At 36.0% G+C, this 15,943-nt stretch overlaps 1 protein-coding gene across 2 annotated transcripts in view; it reads right to left on the reverse strand.

The window, feature by feature from the left end:
• The window catches only part of rgs3a (regulator of G protein signaling 3a), a 360,852-nt gene that overhangs the window by 309,410 nt on the left and 35,499 nt on the right, over positions 1–15,943 (reverse strand). The window contains exon 2 of one of the 2 annotated variants that reach the window (XM_049465826.1): positions 12,333–12,400. In XM_049465826.1, coding sequence (XP_049321783.1) covers positions 12,333–12,347 — 15 coding nt within the window. In that variant the 5' untranslated portion in view covers positions 12,348–12,400. Of the gene's footprint in view, positions 1–12,332; positions 12,555–15,943 lie in introns of those variants that run through there. The other variant, XM_049465822.1, reaches the window with a different exon arrangement.

A 15,943-nucleotide genomic window follows, 5' to 3' on the forward strand; every position in this document is an offset into this window, starting at 1 on the left:
GGAGAGGTGCGGAGAGAAGCTCACAGCCCCACTTCAAACACACACTGCCTGTATCCCATCAGCCCACTGCAGTCTGTACTGGTCCCAGTGAGACCCGGAGCCCTGGATCTGCTCAGACTAGCCTTCACATAAAAGCAGAGTGATGTTCAGAGTTTAGTGCGGAGGACAGATCTGGACACCGTTTTCCACAACAGTAAAGATACAGACTCTCCCGGGGGAAAACTGCGTAATACGGTTTCCATTCACAGTCTGTTACATTTATTTATAGTGCAAAAATATAAAATAGGAAGATTACATCATTAAAAATGCCTTTACGCTGGATTTCATGGCTAACAAAGATCAACAATAAAGATAAAGAATAGCTATTTACACTAACAGATGTTGGGAATGCCTATCCATTTATCTACATGTTACTCACTTTTGTTCTTATTCTTATGTTTCCTAAAAAATAGCTTTGTAAAAAAAAGAAAAAGTCATTTTTAGGCATTCCTATTAGCCGATTCGACATGAAATTTCATCACAATGAAAAAAAAACAAACAACTGCTAGATTTACATTTTAAAATGTTAAAAATCAATTCTAATAACTTTAGGACAGAACTAAACGCTGCCACTATGATCAGGAGATCGCTGGTTCAAATCCTGGCCATGTAGCTGGCCATCAGCTGCCTAAGCCCTGAGAGAGCACAACTGGCATTGCTCTCTCAGGGTGAGTTCACTAGATGGCGCTCTTTTCTCTCATCGCTCCTAGGGCGATGTGAATCAGCACAAGGCTCCACCTGCGAGCTGATGTATCGGAACTGAGTCCTGCGCTTTCCTCTGAGCGTTAGTGCTGTGATGCTACTCGGTAATGCTGCATTATCAGCAGTTTAAAAAAAGAGGCGGAGTCTGACTTCACATGTATCGGAGGAGGCATTTGCTAGTCTTTATCCTCCTAGTGTTGGGGCATCACTAGTGATAGGGGGAGTGGATTAGTGGGGTAGTTGGCCTCGTACATTGGGGAGAAAATGCGAAAATGCATTAAAAAAATTAAAACAAAACAAAAAAGCAACTATAGAAGTGTTGTTATCTCAGCAATAATACATGTTAGTAGGCCTATCAGAATAAGATTTTTTTGTGAACAATATATCCCAAAAAGTATTGTGATAATTGATAATATTGTCATTCTAAGACCATTAAATGTCACTGATATAATGAAAATATAATAAAGCATAAAAAAACAATTATACTCTTTCAAAGACAACAAAACTAGAACAAGCATGTACTAATTATCTTAATTAATCATCAGTGTGTCACTTGCCATTCCCTTTAAGAGCCAGGCTTTGGGTTTGCGCTCTGGCTTTGGAGGGTTGCTATTTTAACAATGCAGCATTTCCGCACTTCACAGCAGAGGATACGGACCTGAGCAGGTTATGGGAATACCAATGTGAGCAGTGAACACAGTACATGCAGCATTCAGTGTAAACAGCATGGAGCAGCAGAGACAGCGATTGTTAATAGCAGTATATTATCTGGCTGATAAATCAGATTAAATTCCAGTATTGGAACAGTGAGGTCAATCCCATTATTTCTGCTGTAGACTGAAAATATTTAAATCTGACCTTAAAAGATTAATATGAGACGAAAGATCAACCTTTCAGCTTTTATTTCCAGGTATTAGAATCTGGATCTGATACACAGTTCAGAAGATACTGTAGCACCTTCTGTTTGAACCCACCTATTTTTCTTGTGAGCAAATGTATTGAAACATGTGACTGTCAGGTATGTTTTATTCCCCAGGCGTGTAGTGATACATTAATCATTCAAACAATAAACAGCTTTTAATTTCAGATTTGGGTTTTATCTGTGAAGACTGAGCATTTATAGTTAGAGGAGTAGCCAACATTGAAAACCAGAGAGCTGTATGAATCTATGGGTGAAAAACAAGCAGAAGATGGAAAATCAATCATTAGAGTCATTCGAGCACAGAACAACTGTTTGGAATGTCCTGGAGAAGAAAGTCGTCACTGGTGTACTGAGTAACAGATGTTAAATAGGTAGATCGAGGGAAACCACAGCAGTTGATGACAGAAACATTGTGAGATCTGTAAAGGAAAATGTTGATCTTTTGTCTCATATTAATCTTTTAACGTCAAACCCAAATGTTTTCAGTCTGAAGCGGAAATAATGGGATCAGCCTTCACTTTTCCAAAACTTTTGGAGTGAATTTTATGTGACAGGCCTAGGAGAGACAGCTTCATCCATCAGGCTGTGAGGATGCTCAACTCTCTCCCTGATCTACCCCCATCCCCATCCTGCCCCCTCTCCTACCAACACAGTACTGAAACTTAGTACTGGAATCCACAGAGTATTGGAACTTTTTTTTAAGCTTTTATAGCACTATATTTGCACTATTGCTATACAGGTTCTGTTAACAATGATCATGTAATTTCCTCTCTAATCCCCCCCATCAATATTGCACTATTGTCTTCTGTCTTTTTTCTTACGTATGTCTATATCTGTGACCTTGTTGTATTGAACATGTGTCTCATTCTTTTATATTTATATTTTTATCTTGCTGTACTTGTTGTAACTTTGAGAAGGAAAGTATAGTAATTTCAATCCTCTGTATGTCCTGTACATATGCAGTATCGGCAATAAAATTACCCAACATACACTATAATTATAAAAGTGTAATACTTTCTAAACTTTTTCAGACAATAAAAAAAAAAATCACATTCTCGAAACCTGAGATGTCCGCATTCTCCCGTTTTAGAAATTCCATGACTTCAGTCTCTAATTCTGCAGAGGTGTCTACATCGCTCCATACAAAAGCCGGAGAACTGCATATATTTGTTTTTCCATGACGGAGCAACGGGGAAATTCCCAAATGACCCCAAACACAGTGCACAAAAACCTGTGCAGCACTGCAGACTCACAGACCTATAAACACATACAGTAGCCCTGCCCTTCCTTTAGAAATCATGACCTCTGTTGGGTTCAGAAAGAATTTTAAGGCATTTTCACACCTGTAGTTTTTATGGTTTTAGTTGATGAGTTTTATATGTTTATTTGTAGTGTTTCTCCCTCTGTTTGGTTTGGTTTCACACAGTTATAAACCTAAACGCGCCAAAAAATGTGCACCAATAAACCACGCGAGCACATCGTTTCCTCTGATTGGTCAGAGCTGTCTGCCGCGGGAGCAAGGAAGTAAATATAATTAGAAAGATTCTGTGTCTGTTCTGAGTGTATATCTGTATCTATAGCAGTGTGAAGCTGCTTTGACTGCTTTGAACACTGAAAATTTGCAGCTGCACTTTTAAACAGTGTTTTAATATATAAATGAAATAATTTTAATTAGGTAATATTGTACGCATAAATGAAGTAAAGTTTACTAAAAGAAAGGATTGATTCAGTAAAAATAAATGAAGTAAAGTTTACTAAAAGAAAGGATTGATTCAGTAAAAATAAATGAAGTAAAGTTTACTAAAAGAAAGGATTGATTCAGTAAAAATAAATGAAGTAAAGTTTACTAAAAGAAAGGATTGATTCAGTAAAATAAATGAAGTAAAGTTTACTAAAAGAAAGGATTGATTCAGTAAAAATAAATGAAATAAAGTTTAATAAAAGAAGGATTGATTCAGTAAAAATAAATGAAGTAAAGTTTACTAAAAGAAAGGATTGATTCAGTAAAAATAAATGAAGTAAAGTTTAATAAAAGAAGGATTGATTCAGTAAAAATAAATGAAGTAAAGTTTACTAAAAGAAAGGATTGATTCAGTAAAAATAAATGAAGTAAAGTTTACTAAAAGAAAGGATTGATTCAGTAAAAATAAATGAAGTAAAGTTTACTAAAAGAAAGGATTGATTCAGTAAAAATAAATGAAGTAAAGTTTAATAAAAGAAAGGATTGATTCAGTAAAAATAAATGAAGTAAAGTTTACTAAAAGAAAGGATTGATTCAGTAAAAATAAATGAAGTAAAGTTTACTAAAAGAAAGGATTGATTCAGTAAAAATAAATGAAGTAAAGTTTACTAAAAGAAAGGATTGATTCAGTAAAAATAAATGAAGTAAAGTTTACTAAAAGAAAGGATTGACTGAAGTTCAGTTCACTTATTTACTCTGTGTAACATTTAAGTCTTGAAACCAAGTTGAAGTTACTTAAATTTATCTGTAAAATAAATGTACTTAAAAAAAGCAAATGCAGAAAGACGCAAAACTTAAAAAATTTCAAAACCACATAAAACGGTCTAAAACATCGAAACATCGAGTCATCCAGACCATAAAACTCTTGCTCTTCCCTATCTGGGGTGCTTCTGATGAGAGCCAGTTTCATCATAACATTTTTGATGGTCTTTTTTGACTGCACTTGAATGCTTTCAAACTTTTTTAATTTGTTAAACGCAAGTAAAAGCAAATGCAGAAAGTTACGAAACCTTTTTATAAGTAAATTTTACTCATCATTTTTTTCAGTGCACCACACCAAGCCCACACCAGCCTCCAGATTATAAATCTGCACAGTGCCCGCTCTTACAGTGGCATCAGCCTGGCACAGAACCCTATTCAGCCCTTCACTTCCCCTGCTCGGGGATTTCAGAGGGGCTGTTTTCTTCCTCTTCCCTCACTTTAGGAAGAGGGGCAGAACAGCCATGGAGGAGGGTGGCCCTCAATGGGCTTCAGGCTGAAAGAAGCTCCAAAAGCTGTGTGAAAAGCCTGGCAGAAGGAGGGATCACACACAGCTTCAGCTTGTCTTTTACTCGTGTTTTTTTCAGTGGTCCGAGCTGCGGACCCCTCTATTGTATCGCTGGGCTGTGCTGAAAGGGAGCGTCTCTCTAAAGCTGACCTGAATAGAGCAGCAAATCAAAGAAACGACAAGCTGCACTTCACTAAACTTCACTAACAGCACAGATAAAGCAGCTCACTGTACCCAGAGACTGAGAGACTGCAGTTTATAGAATAAAAAATATTAAATGGAAAGTTCAGAACAAAAAAAATATATAATAAAATATAATAGCTTACAATAAGAAAGAAAATATTAATGATTTCTTCAAAAAGATTGACAGTAAATTACAGTAAAATTGCAAAAAAAAAAAAACAATATTGTAGCAAATGAAAACCTGTAAATGAGCATATCAAATGTGTCTCATTATGAGATTATTAATGCAAAATGACAAGAAAAAAAAATTAACTCATGTCTAATACATACAGTTTAACAGTTTTATCAATCTAAAGTACGGCTCTGGAAAAAAAAAATAAAGACCACTTGTTTTGTTCTATAAACTACGGACAACATTTCTCACAAATTCCAAATAAAAATATTGTCATTTAGAGGATTTATTGGCGGAGGAGTTCAATCAATATTTGGTGGAATAACCCTGGTTTTTAATGACAGTTTTCATGTATCTTGGAATCATGTTCTCCTCCACCAGTCTTACACACTGCTTTTGGATAACTTTATGCTGCTTTACTCCTGGTGCAAAAATTCAAGCAGTTCAGTTTGGTGGTTTGATGGCTTGTGATCATCCATCTTCCTCTTGATTATATTCCAGAGTTTTTTTAATTTGGTAAAACCAAAGAAAATAATAATTTTTAAGTGGTCTTTTTTTTCAGAGCTGTAGTTATGTAAGGAAATTGGTATTTCTTTATTATACCATTGGAAAGATTGCTTATGACTCTTTTTAATGGAGCCACATTTGGAAGAAACATTAATTTATGTGCTGAGGTTGCGCCCATGAATAATTTGCCAAATCTTCTCTGCCATTCACCAAAAGCTTATTCTGCTAGGGTAGTCAGTAGGTGTCTGATTGCTCCAAGAAATGGCTGATCTTGATAGGGCTCAAGCGATGGGGCAACTTCAAGCTGGTGATCCTCAACACAGATCCTCAAGTTGTGGCATTATTTAGAGTGAGCCCTGGTACCAGTATCTCCAAACTGATGGCCTAGTCTCATACAACAAATAATGCATGGGAAAGAGATCCTAATGTGTGGAAACAAGATCATTAAGGCGAGTAAATGGGATAATTAAGTCGTAGCCAGAGATTATTAAAGCTTGCTTTTCTGTAAATTAATACTCATGTAGAAATTGAACATTACATCAAAGCTCCTTTAATCCATGGATATTTTTTAGTAAGAAAATTAAGATTATTATTATTATTTTTTTTTTTAATCTCTGAATGAATTAGGGTGCTATTTTGGAGTCTCTTGCAGTGAAACATGGTATAATTCTAAGTAAAAGACTCTTAATTATCATACTGAAAGCTGATTGGCTCAGATGCAGACAGTATGCAGATCTGTTTACCTTCCTTAGGCAGTCATATTGTGCTCAACCCCTGAGAGCTGCTTGTCTTGTTCGCTGTGAAAAAAAGGACCTTGCTACCACACCTTAATAAGTAGTGGCCATGACTTAATTATCTTTTTCTCACGTCTTAATTATCACAGTTTTTTTTTTTTAACATGATGTCACCTTAGGGGCTCCATAGTTTGGCATTGGCAGAGAAAATTTGGCTAATTTTTCATGGACGTAACCATAGCACATACTCGGCTCTGCTTCTCATCCAATAAACACATGTTCCCTACAAATGAGGCTCCATGTAAAATAGAAAATAACACACTTTTCAGCTGTATATTATTTATCAGAGGTGGAAGAAGTACTGAAAAATTGTAATTAAGTAAAAGTACCTTTACTTTACTAAAATTCTACTCAAGTAAAAGTAAAAAAGTACTCAATTTAAAATGTACATTGAGTAAAAGTTACATAGTTACTTTTAATTATTTGATGTAAAAAAAAGTAAAAACAAATCATAAGTTAAATTGTTTTAACCCTTGTGTGGTGTTTTCATTTTTCATCAAATGATACAAAAGAAATATTTTTTCTAACTCAAACTCATTGGCATTGGCTCATTTTTTAAAAAAAACATATATCAAAACACATTTTCAATAAACACACACTGTACACCGCCCCCCCCCCCCCCCCCCACACACACACACACACACACACACACACATTTGTATTACATACAGTATGTTTGGCCAAGGGCTAATAAACATTGCTTCATTTGTAAATTTGAAACTAAACAAATTTTCTACTCATATCTTGAGTTTAATTCATTTTCTTTTACATTTTATTAAAAAACTAATAAAAAAAGAGTAGCACTTTTTAAAAGAAATGTAACATAAGAAAGGTAAAGGGCAAATAGTTTTTTTTAACATTTAAGCAGATTGTTTAATGATAAAAATATTCACCACCACATGCTTTCTCAGGTTTGATGTGGAAGTTTTAAAAGCTGACAGCTCTGTCCGGCGGGGCACATTTTGTATTGCATGAGGACGTTATTGCCTCGTTATTCCACGCGCGAGCATCTGTTTCCCAGCATTTTATTTTTTACTCAGTAACGGAGATGTTTCCAATGTAGTGAAGTAAATTACTTGTGTCAAAATGTACTTGAGTAAAAGTAAAATTACCTATTTTAAAAACTACTTCAAAAATTACAAATTACTCATACAATCTACTCAATTACAGTAATGTGAGTAAATGTAATTTACTCAACTTTCCACCTCTGTTATTTATGTAGAAGCATTATTACAACAAAGAAATGGCAAATTTCTTTACTTCTTTGTGCTGTGTTTATTATGAGTGGACCTCAATGGGATGAATGATAAATGATCATACTGGTATCCAGTATCAGGTTGTTGTAAACAGTCCTGGTGACATACTGTCCTGATCATCCCTGCTGCTCACTCTTCTGCCGCTCATCGATTCCTGAGGCAGCAGGGTACAGTCTGTTCAATATAACTGCCACACAGCTGGAGTCACCGGTCAAACTAACCCAGACTGACATGATAAGACACCACCATCACTCTTCTCCCAGCATCCCTCACTCTCTTTCTCTCTCACTAAAAAACACCCTGTCTCACCAAGCCAAACCTCCACTGCTTGAATTTTTGCACCAGGAGTAAAGCAGCATAAAGTTATCCAAAAGCAGTGTGTAAGACTGGTGGAGGAGAACATGATGCAAAGATGCATGATGAAAACTGTGATTAAAAACCAGGGTTATTCCACCAAATATTGATTTCTGAACTTTTAAAACTCTTTATGAATATGAACTTGTTTTTTTTTGTTTGTTTTTTTTTTGCATTATTTGAGGTCTGAAAGATCTGCATCTTTTTTGTGTTATTTCATCCATTTCTCATTTTCTGCAAATAAATGCTGTAAATGACAATATTTTTATTTGGAATTTGGGAGAAATGTTGTCTGTAGTTTATAGAATAAAACAACAATGTTCATTTTACTCAAACATAAACCTATAAATAGCTAAATTAGATAAACTGATTCAGAAACTGAAGTGGTCCAGAGCTGTATTTAGCACATTCAACCACAGACGCAGCTTCCCTACTGTGAAAGGTGGTGGATAAAGGTTAGGAAGCTAGTTAATGTATGTTGTTTCCCTATGCTCTAAATAGCTGTAAATAACATTACAATGCCTGTTGGAGTGTTTGACTAGAATAGCTACCATTGTAAAAAGCAAATATTCTTAAAAGTATGTTCAAAATTGGTAAGAATTCTAAAAGTACCTTTTCAATTGAATATACTTTATTAAAATACACATTAAATATACTGTATTTTCACACTATAGATCATAAGTGCTGCCAGTCAGGTATTAAGGAGCTGTAAAGCCACTCTACTGAAGTACAGAGTTATACAGGAGTTTCAGTTTAGTTCTCCAGCAGCATTAGCATTACCTGCTAACAATGCTAACTACTTGGCCATTCAGAGGCAAGCATATTGGACTGTAGTCTGCGTCTTTACTGTTCTAAAACAAGCTACATGGGATGATCCACTAGATGACACTGCTAATGCTCCAGCATTTATGGAAATCTGGAAAGCTAAGCTTACTGTAATTAAACAGAAGCGCTTTAATCACCCAAATAAACAGTTTTGAGGAGAGAAATCTGTGTAGATTAACATCCAGCGCTGGTCTGACTTGTCTGAATTTTTGTTTTACTTAACTTAGCTTAACTAGCAAGTTAGCGAATTAAAAGGTTAAACATGGTGACACCCCTGTTCCTAACAAGTGCTGCTTAAAATGTGCCTTATAATTCCGTGTTTTGATTTAAAAAAAAGGATAATTTATACATAAAAATATATAATATATGGAACTTGCAATACAGGCTAAACATTTTGGAAGCTTTTCAAACCATTGCAAACCATCCCTAAAACATTCTCTGTTAGCTAGGAAGATGTTTCAGCAGGGATATATTTAAAATTACTTAATATTACTTCTAAATTTGCTTAAACAGGCGAGTTAACCACTAATGGGACCCTATAATGCATCCCTCTGTATTTAGTTTCCTTGGTTCCCTAGTTTCCCTCAAGCTAAGAAGTTACAGCAGTGGGTAAAGCGTTCCTCCACAGCGAGTGCGGCTCAGGGAGGAGATGTAAGCAGTAAGAAGTGAAGCAGAACAGTGTGGAGAATCTCTGAAAGCCCAGCGGTACCTGACTCACAGAGCCAGGTCTGCAGATACCCCCCATCCCCCCAACTCCACCACCACAGTCTTAAATAAGACGAGGGGTAGAGCTAACTTTTAATACACTTTTACACTGAGAGAGAAACTTCACAAGACAACAGAGTGTCTTTCTTTCCTCTGACACACACACACACACACACACACACACTGTTCACAGCGCACTGCAAATATTCGTCCCTGCAGGGAGCGGATGAAGAAGCTTATTCATACTCTGCTGATGCTGCTAACTGGCCTCGGTTAATTGCTAAATGAAATCAGCTGTGGTCCTGGGAAAAGCCTGCACAAACACTCACAGAGAGAGAGGGACAGAACTTCACCACGACACCATATACAACATTTACAAGTCTAAAGATTTGTGGACACCCCTGATCATTTTCATTTTCATCATTTTCTTTTATAAATCATTGGTTGTTCGGATCAGCAATTTCAGTTTAATACTGTAAATCATATAGCAGATGAACACAGTGATATTTGAGAGGTGAAGTGAAGTTTATAGGATTTACAGAAAATGTGCAATAATTCTTTAAATAAATAAAAAAATCTTTAAACAGATGACAAATTACATCAATATTTAGTAGATCCTCCTGTTTTTGCAGAAATAACAGCCTTTAAACTCTTCCTATAGCTTCCAATGAGAGTCTGGCTTCTGGTTTGAAGGTAACACAGAAGAGTAGAAAAAATATAAGGCTATAAAAAACGTACTATACAAGGTTAGATATATCTGTAAACGGAGCAGTGCAGTAGATGTTGCTAGTGGTCATTAAATAATTTAAAAATTAAATAATTAAAAGAGAAAAGTGCAATGTGCAATGGCATTGATTATGAAAGTGGCTGATGTGACAGAGAAATATAATATAAATATGCATCTGTAACAAATATAGTTCTAAAAAAGAGAATGTGAATATATGAATACCCAATCATGAGTAAAGTGTACTTGAATATAAGTGAGGTTGGGGAAGTGTTAGTGTAAATAGTTAAGTGGTTGAGTAATAATGTCCATGTGGTGTGACTGGGTTAAACTCAGTCAGCAGCAGCATCCCGTCCTCGATAAAACTCGATAAACTCTAAAACTGTTAAGCATGGGGGTGGAGGTATCATGAGTTGGGTTTGCTCTCCTGTAAATGATTCACCAATTTAAATATATATTGTAATATAGAGCCTATAAAATAGACCATATATACAGAAGCAATCAAAATTTGGACACACCTTTTCATTCAATGTTTTATATTAAACACTGAAGTGATCCAGATTATGAAGGAACTCATAAGGAATCATGTAGTAACTTAAAATAAGTGTTAAACAAACTAAAATACTCCGTAAAGAAGCATTTAAATGCTCTTATCTGGGGAGCTGCTGTTAACTTTGTTAAGGTTTCTGAGGCTGGTATCTCTGATGAACTTATCCTGTACAACAGAGGAAACTCTTACTCTTCCTTTCCTGGGGCGGTCCTGATGAGTGCCAGCTTCATCATAACGACTGCACTTGAGGATACTTTCAAGGTTCTGACTGACCTTGAATTTTAAAGTATTTTTTATTTACTTATTTGGGTAGTTCTTGCTTCTCATAGCATGGATTAGAACATTACTCAAATATTCACTATTTACTGTACACCTGTAACACTGTACCTGTAACACTACTTTACAACTGATGCTCTCAAACTCTTTATTAAGAGACAAGAAATTAAATTTATAGTTAACTCTTGATGAGTTCAGCACAGCTGTTAACTGAAAGCTCGCATTCCAGGTGACTCTACCTCAAAAAGCTGACTGAGAAAATCTGTCTCTAAGTAAGCTACTTAAAATAATCTAAAATATAAAACATATTCTGGTTTAGTATATTATTATTAATCTACAATGCAGATTTTTTTTATTAAGAAAAAACACTAAAGTTAAGGTGTGTCCAAACGTTTGAATGGTACTGTAGTTGTAAAATGCATTAAAAGCAAGTGATTTTCTCAGTTTTGGAGAAGAAAACATGCTTTTATTATATGTATATATATATATATATATATATATATATATATATATATATATATATATATATATATATATATATATATATATATATATATTTACAGTATTGTACAAATGTTTTAGGCACCTGTGGGAATTTCAGTAAAGAAAAAGCCTCTTATTTGTGCAGTAAGTGTTTATTAGCTCAGTAAAAAACTAACTCAGCATTTCAATAAATACAAACAAGCTTTTACAGCCATGTTTTTTCCTTAAACATCTCCTAATCTCTTCTCTTAGTCTGAGTTTAATAGAGTTATTTAATTTCTAGTTCTCATCATATTAATCAACACCTGGTTTGGTAAATATTTGGTAAATATGGTAAATCAGGTGAGCTGCTGACGGAACTGACCATATAGTTACACATGCTGGCTGAGGGAAATCGTCCAGGAGAAATCTGGAGCTACTAACACTTTGTTCTACAGCTTTTGGCTCACAGGATATGAGCATATACTTAAAATTAAAATTGAGAATTCCTTGTTACGTTTTACTGTATTAATGTATGTTTATTTGCATGTGTTCAAATCATATGTGGTGCTTTTTTTTCAGGTAAAAACACTCATATTGCTGAGATAAATGGATTAGTGTCATTTACTTTGCTGCCTAAAACTTTTGCACTGTACTGTATGTGTAGAAAACAATGATCAAATCTGGATTTTAAGCAGTTTATCTATATTTATGCACATTTACACTTATTTATGCATGCAAACTAACACATACAGTGTAAAATAAACAGCTGTAAACACAGATTAGTGTGTCAGGTGTGCTCTTCAGCGTGTGAAGAGTGTGTGTGTTCAGCAGAAGAGCGCTGGTCACTCACCGTTAAGCATTGCATTATCTCCGGGTGTGTGGTGTCGGGAGCAGCAGCATGGTTTACTGAGGTCGCCTCTGAGGAGATAAAGACAAAAGAGTCACGGGCCGACACCGAGCCTGTGGAGAACATCTCCGCATCCGTCCTTCACACACACACACACTCTATAACACACAGGGTCTATAACACACCCTATAACACACACACTCCCTCTCTCTCTGAAAAGTTTATCCACTGAAGTCTATTCCAGTTCTGTGCCCGACTGCCTCCCTCTCTCTCTCTCTCTTTCTCTCTCTCTCTCTCTCTCGGGATGGAGGGAATTCCGTGAAGGAAGCGACGCAGGGAGAAGAAACTCCTCTCCTCTTTTCTCTCTCACTCCATTATCTCTGATCCTCGCTCGCTCCCGGGCGGTTGCCGGGCGACGGCGGCTCGCCCCAGCCACAATGTCCTTTTAAGCTTCTCCTCATAAAGAGCCGTATTCAGCCGGGACACAATACGGCAACACACACACACACACACACTCACACACACACACACACACACACACACACACACACACACACACACACTCACATCACACACACACACACACTCTCGCTATCTCAATCTCTAACTTCTCTTTTACACTTTATCCCTCCCTCCATCTTTCTCTCTAAATCTCCTTCCCCTTCTCTATCTTTCATTTGTACTCTTTTTCTCTTCCTTTTGCCTGATTTTTCCCTCATTCTCTCTCTTTCTTTTTATGTCCATCTCTCTCTCTCTCTCTCTCTCTCACACTTTTTTTCCTCTCTATCTCCACACACACACTTGTTATCTCAATCTCTAACTCTCTAACTTCTCTTTTACACGTTATCCCTCCCTCCATCTTTCTTTCTAAATCTCCTTCCCCTTCTCTATCTTTTATTTGTACTCTTTTTCTCTTCCCTTTTGCCTGATTTTTCCCTCATTCTCTCTCTTTCTTTTTATGTCCCTGTTTTTCTCTCTCACTCTCTCTCTTTCTTTTTATGTCCCTGTTTTTCTCTCTCACTCTCTCTCTCTCTCTCTCACTTTTTCTTCCTCTCTATCTCCACACACACTCGCTATCTCAATCTCTAACTTTCTAACTCCTCTTTTACACTTTATCCATTCATCCATCTTTCTTTCTAATACACCTTCACTCTCAAGTTCTCTCTCATTCATCTCATTCCTCTTGCTATTTTATTAGTTCTTTCTCTTTTCTCTCATTCTTTCTGTCTATTAAATCTCTTTCTCCTTTCACTTTGTCTCTTCACATTCTGTTACTCTCCAACTCTTTTTCCATCTGTTTATCTCTTATTGGCTCTGTTACTCTCTCACTTTTTACTATTTACTCATTCTCATCTCAGTCTTTCTCTTTTTCTCTTACCTTCCCACATTTTCCTTGTAGTACATCTCGTATTTACTCTCTCTAACTCTTACATTCTCTCTCTCTCTCTCTCTCTCTCTCTCACTGTCTTTCTTTTTTTTCCCCTGTCTTACTGTCTTTTTGTCACTTTATCTTTTACTCTTCCATCGTTCTCTAACTGTATATCCGTCGCTCTCTCTCTTTCCTTAAGTCTCTTTTATTCACTCTCTCTTACCTTCACTTTTTTGTTTTTCTTTTCTCTCTCCTCTCTTGCATTCTCCCTTCTATTATTTTACTCTCCATCTCTTTATCTCTTATTTGCTCTGTTATTCTCTCGCTTTTTGTCTCTTCTGTCTCCTTAAGTCTCTTTTATTCACTCTCTGTAACCCTCACTTTGTCTCTCTTATTCTCGCTCTCTCAATCTCTTACTTCTTTTTCACTTTATACATCCATCAATCTTTCTTTCTAATACTCCCTTACTCTCACATTCTTACATCTCGTTCATCTCGCTATTTTATTTGTTCTTTCTTTTTTCTCGCTCCTTTTCTAGGTGCCTCTCGCTCTTTCTGTCTCTTTTACTCTCTCTAACTTTCTCACTTCACATTCTTTTACTCTCCATCACTTTTTCCATTTATTTATCACTTATTTGCTCTGTTACTCTTTCACTTCCTACTATTTACTTATCCTATCTCAGTCTTTTTCTCAGTCTTCCCCTTTTTTCTCCTTTCTCTTGCCTTCCCTAATTTTTCTCTACAGTAAATCTATCTACTCTGCCTAACTCTTACATTCTCTCCCTCTTTCTGTCTTTCTTTTTTCTGACTTACTCTCTTTTTGTAAATGTATCTTTTACTCTTTCATCTTTCTCTAACTGTATATCTGTCACTCTCTCTCTTTCCTTAAGTCTCTTTTATTCACTCTCTCTAACCCTCACTTTTTCTCTCTTTTTCTTTCACACACACTCACTATCTCAATCTCTAACTCTCTAACTTCTCTTTTACACTTTATCTGTCCATCCATCTTTCCTTTCTAATACTCCTTCACTCTCACATTATCTCTCTATACTAACTAGGTGTACTAACACCTTAAGTGTCTTGGTCTCAGTCTTTCTCTCTTTTTCTTATCTCTTTTACCTTCACTTTCCTCATTTTCTTCTCCAGTACATCTCCCTTTGACTCTCTCTTTCTTTTTTTCTGTCTTTGCCTTACTCGCTCTCTTGCTTTATTTCTTTCTCTATCTCTCATTAAAGGCCCTATCTTACATATCTTACAAGGCGTGTCATGATACTAATTGCTATCTTACACCCCAAAAACTATCTGTCTATTTTCATGTCTTGCACCTGCATTGTTTTAAATAGCAACAGAGCTTCTGAATAAATCTACACTGATGGGTGTGGTGGTCTGGAAATGAGGTGTGTTAAGGTCAGTTTCTGGAGTATTGCTATCTTAGCAACAGAAAACGCAGGTGCACCACTGGCTGACAACAACCTAGACAGACATCAACAGACAGACATTCATTGCTATCTTGGCATTGAATTGCCAACACAATGTATCCCCAACTCCCCAAAAAGCGCTAACACATAGGTCAGAATCCTCTGCTGAGACGCACAAAAGCGCCGCGCTGTTAAGATACGAACGTGCCAAAGTCAGAGCTCAGCTGACTCTTAAAAGGAATGACAACTGATGCAGTGATTGGTTTATTTCATGTTACACCCAAAATTAACCACACCCATGATTAATTAAAATAATTAGTCCATCCTTTTTAGCTTTTCGAGACATTCAAGGTGTATTTTTTGCATCCTCACGATACCAAAGACAACACTGACAATTGATCAGTGCACTATAGATTACTAAAATAGAGCCATTAGTGTTTTGTCTGATTCTCTGTGCTTTTACTACATTTATGTAAAGCTGCTTTGTGACAACATAAGTGGTAAAAAGCGCTAAATAAATAAATTCAATTTAATATTAAGTCTAATTTGTACGATTTTGACCTAACTGTATTTAGAAGCTTCACTGCTGCTACTACACTGATATGTTATTTATATGTTACTGATGCTCTGTTAAGTCTATTAAACATTAACAAAGGACCACTCAAAATACAGTGTTACCAATACAGTGGTTTGCAAAAGTATTCATACCCCTTGAACTTTTCCACATTTTGTCACCTTACAACCACAAACTTAAGTGTATTTTATTGAGATTTTAAGTGATAGACAAACACAAAGTATTGCATAAGTGTGAAGTGGAACAAAAGTGGT

The sequence above is a fragment of the Astyanax mexicanus genome, chromosome 1 (genome assembly GCF_023375975.1).
Source record: "Astyanax mexicanus isolate ESR-SI-001 chromosome 1, AstMex3_surface, whole genome shotgun sequence".
Classification (NCBI taxonomy): domain Eukaryota; kingdom Metazoa; phylum Chordata; class Actinopteri; order Characiformes; family Acestrorhamphidae; genus Astyanax; species Astyanax mexicanus.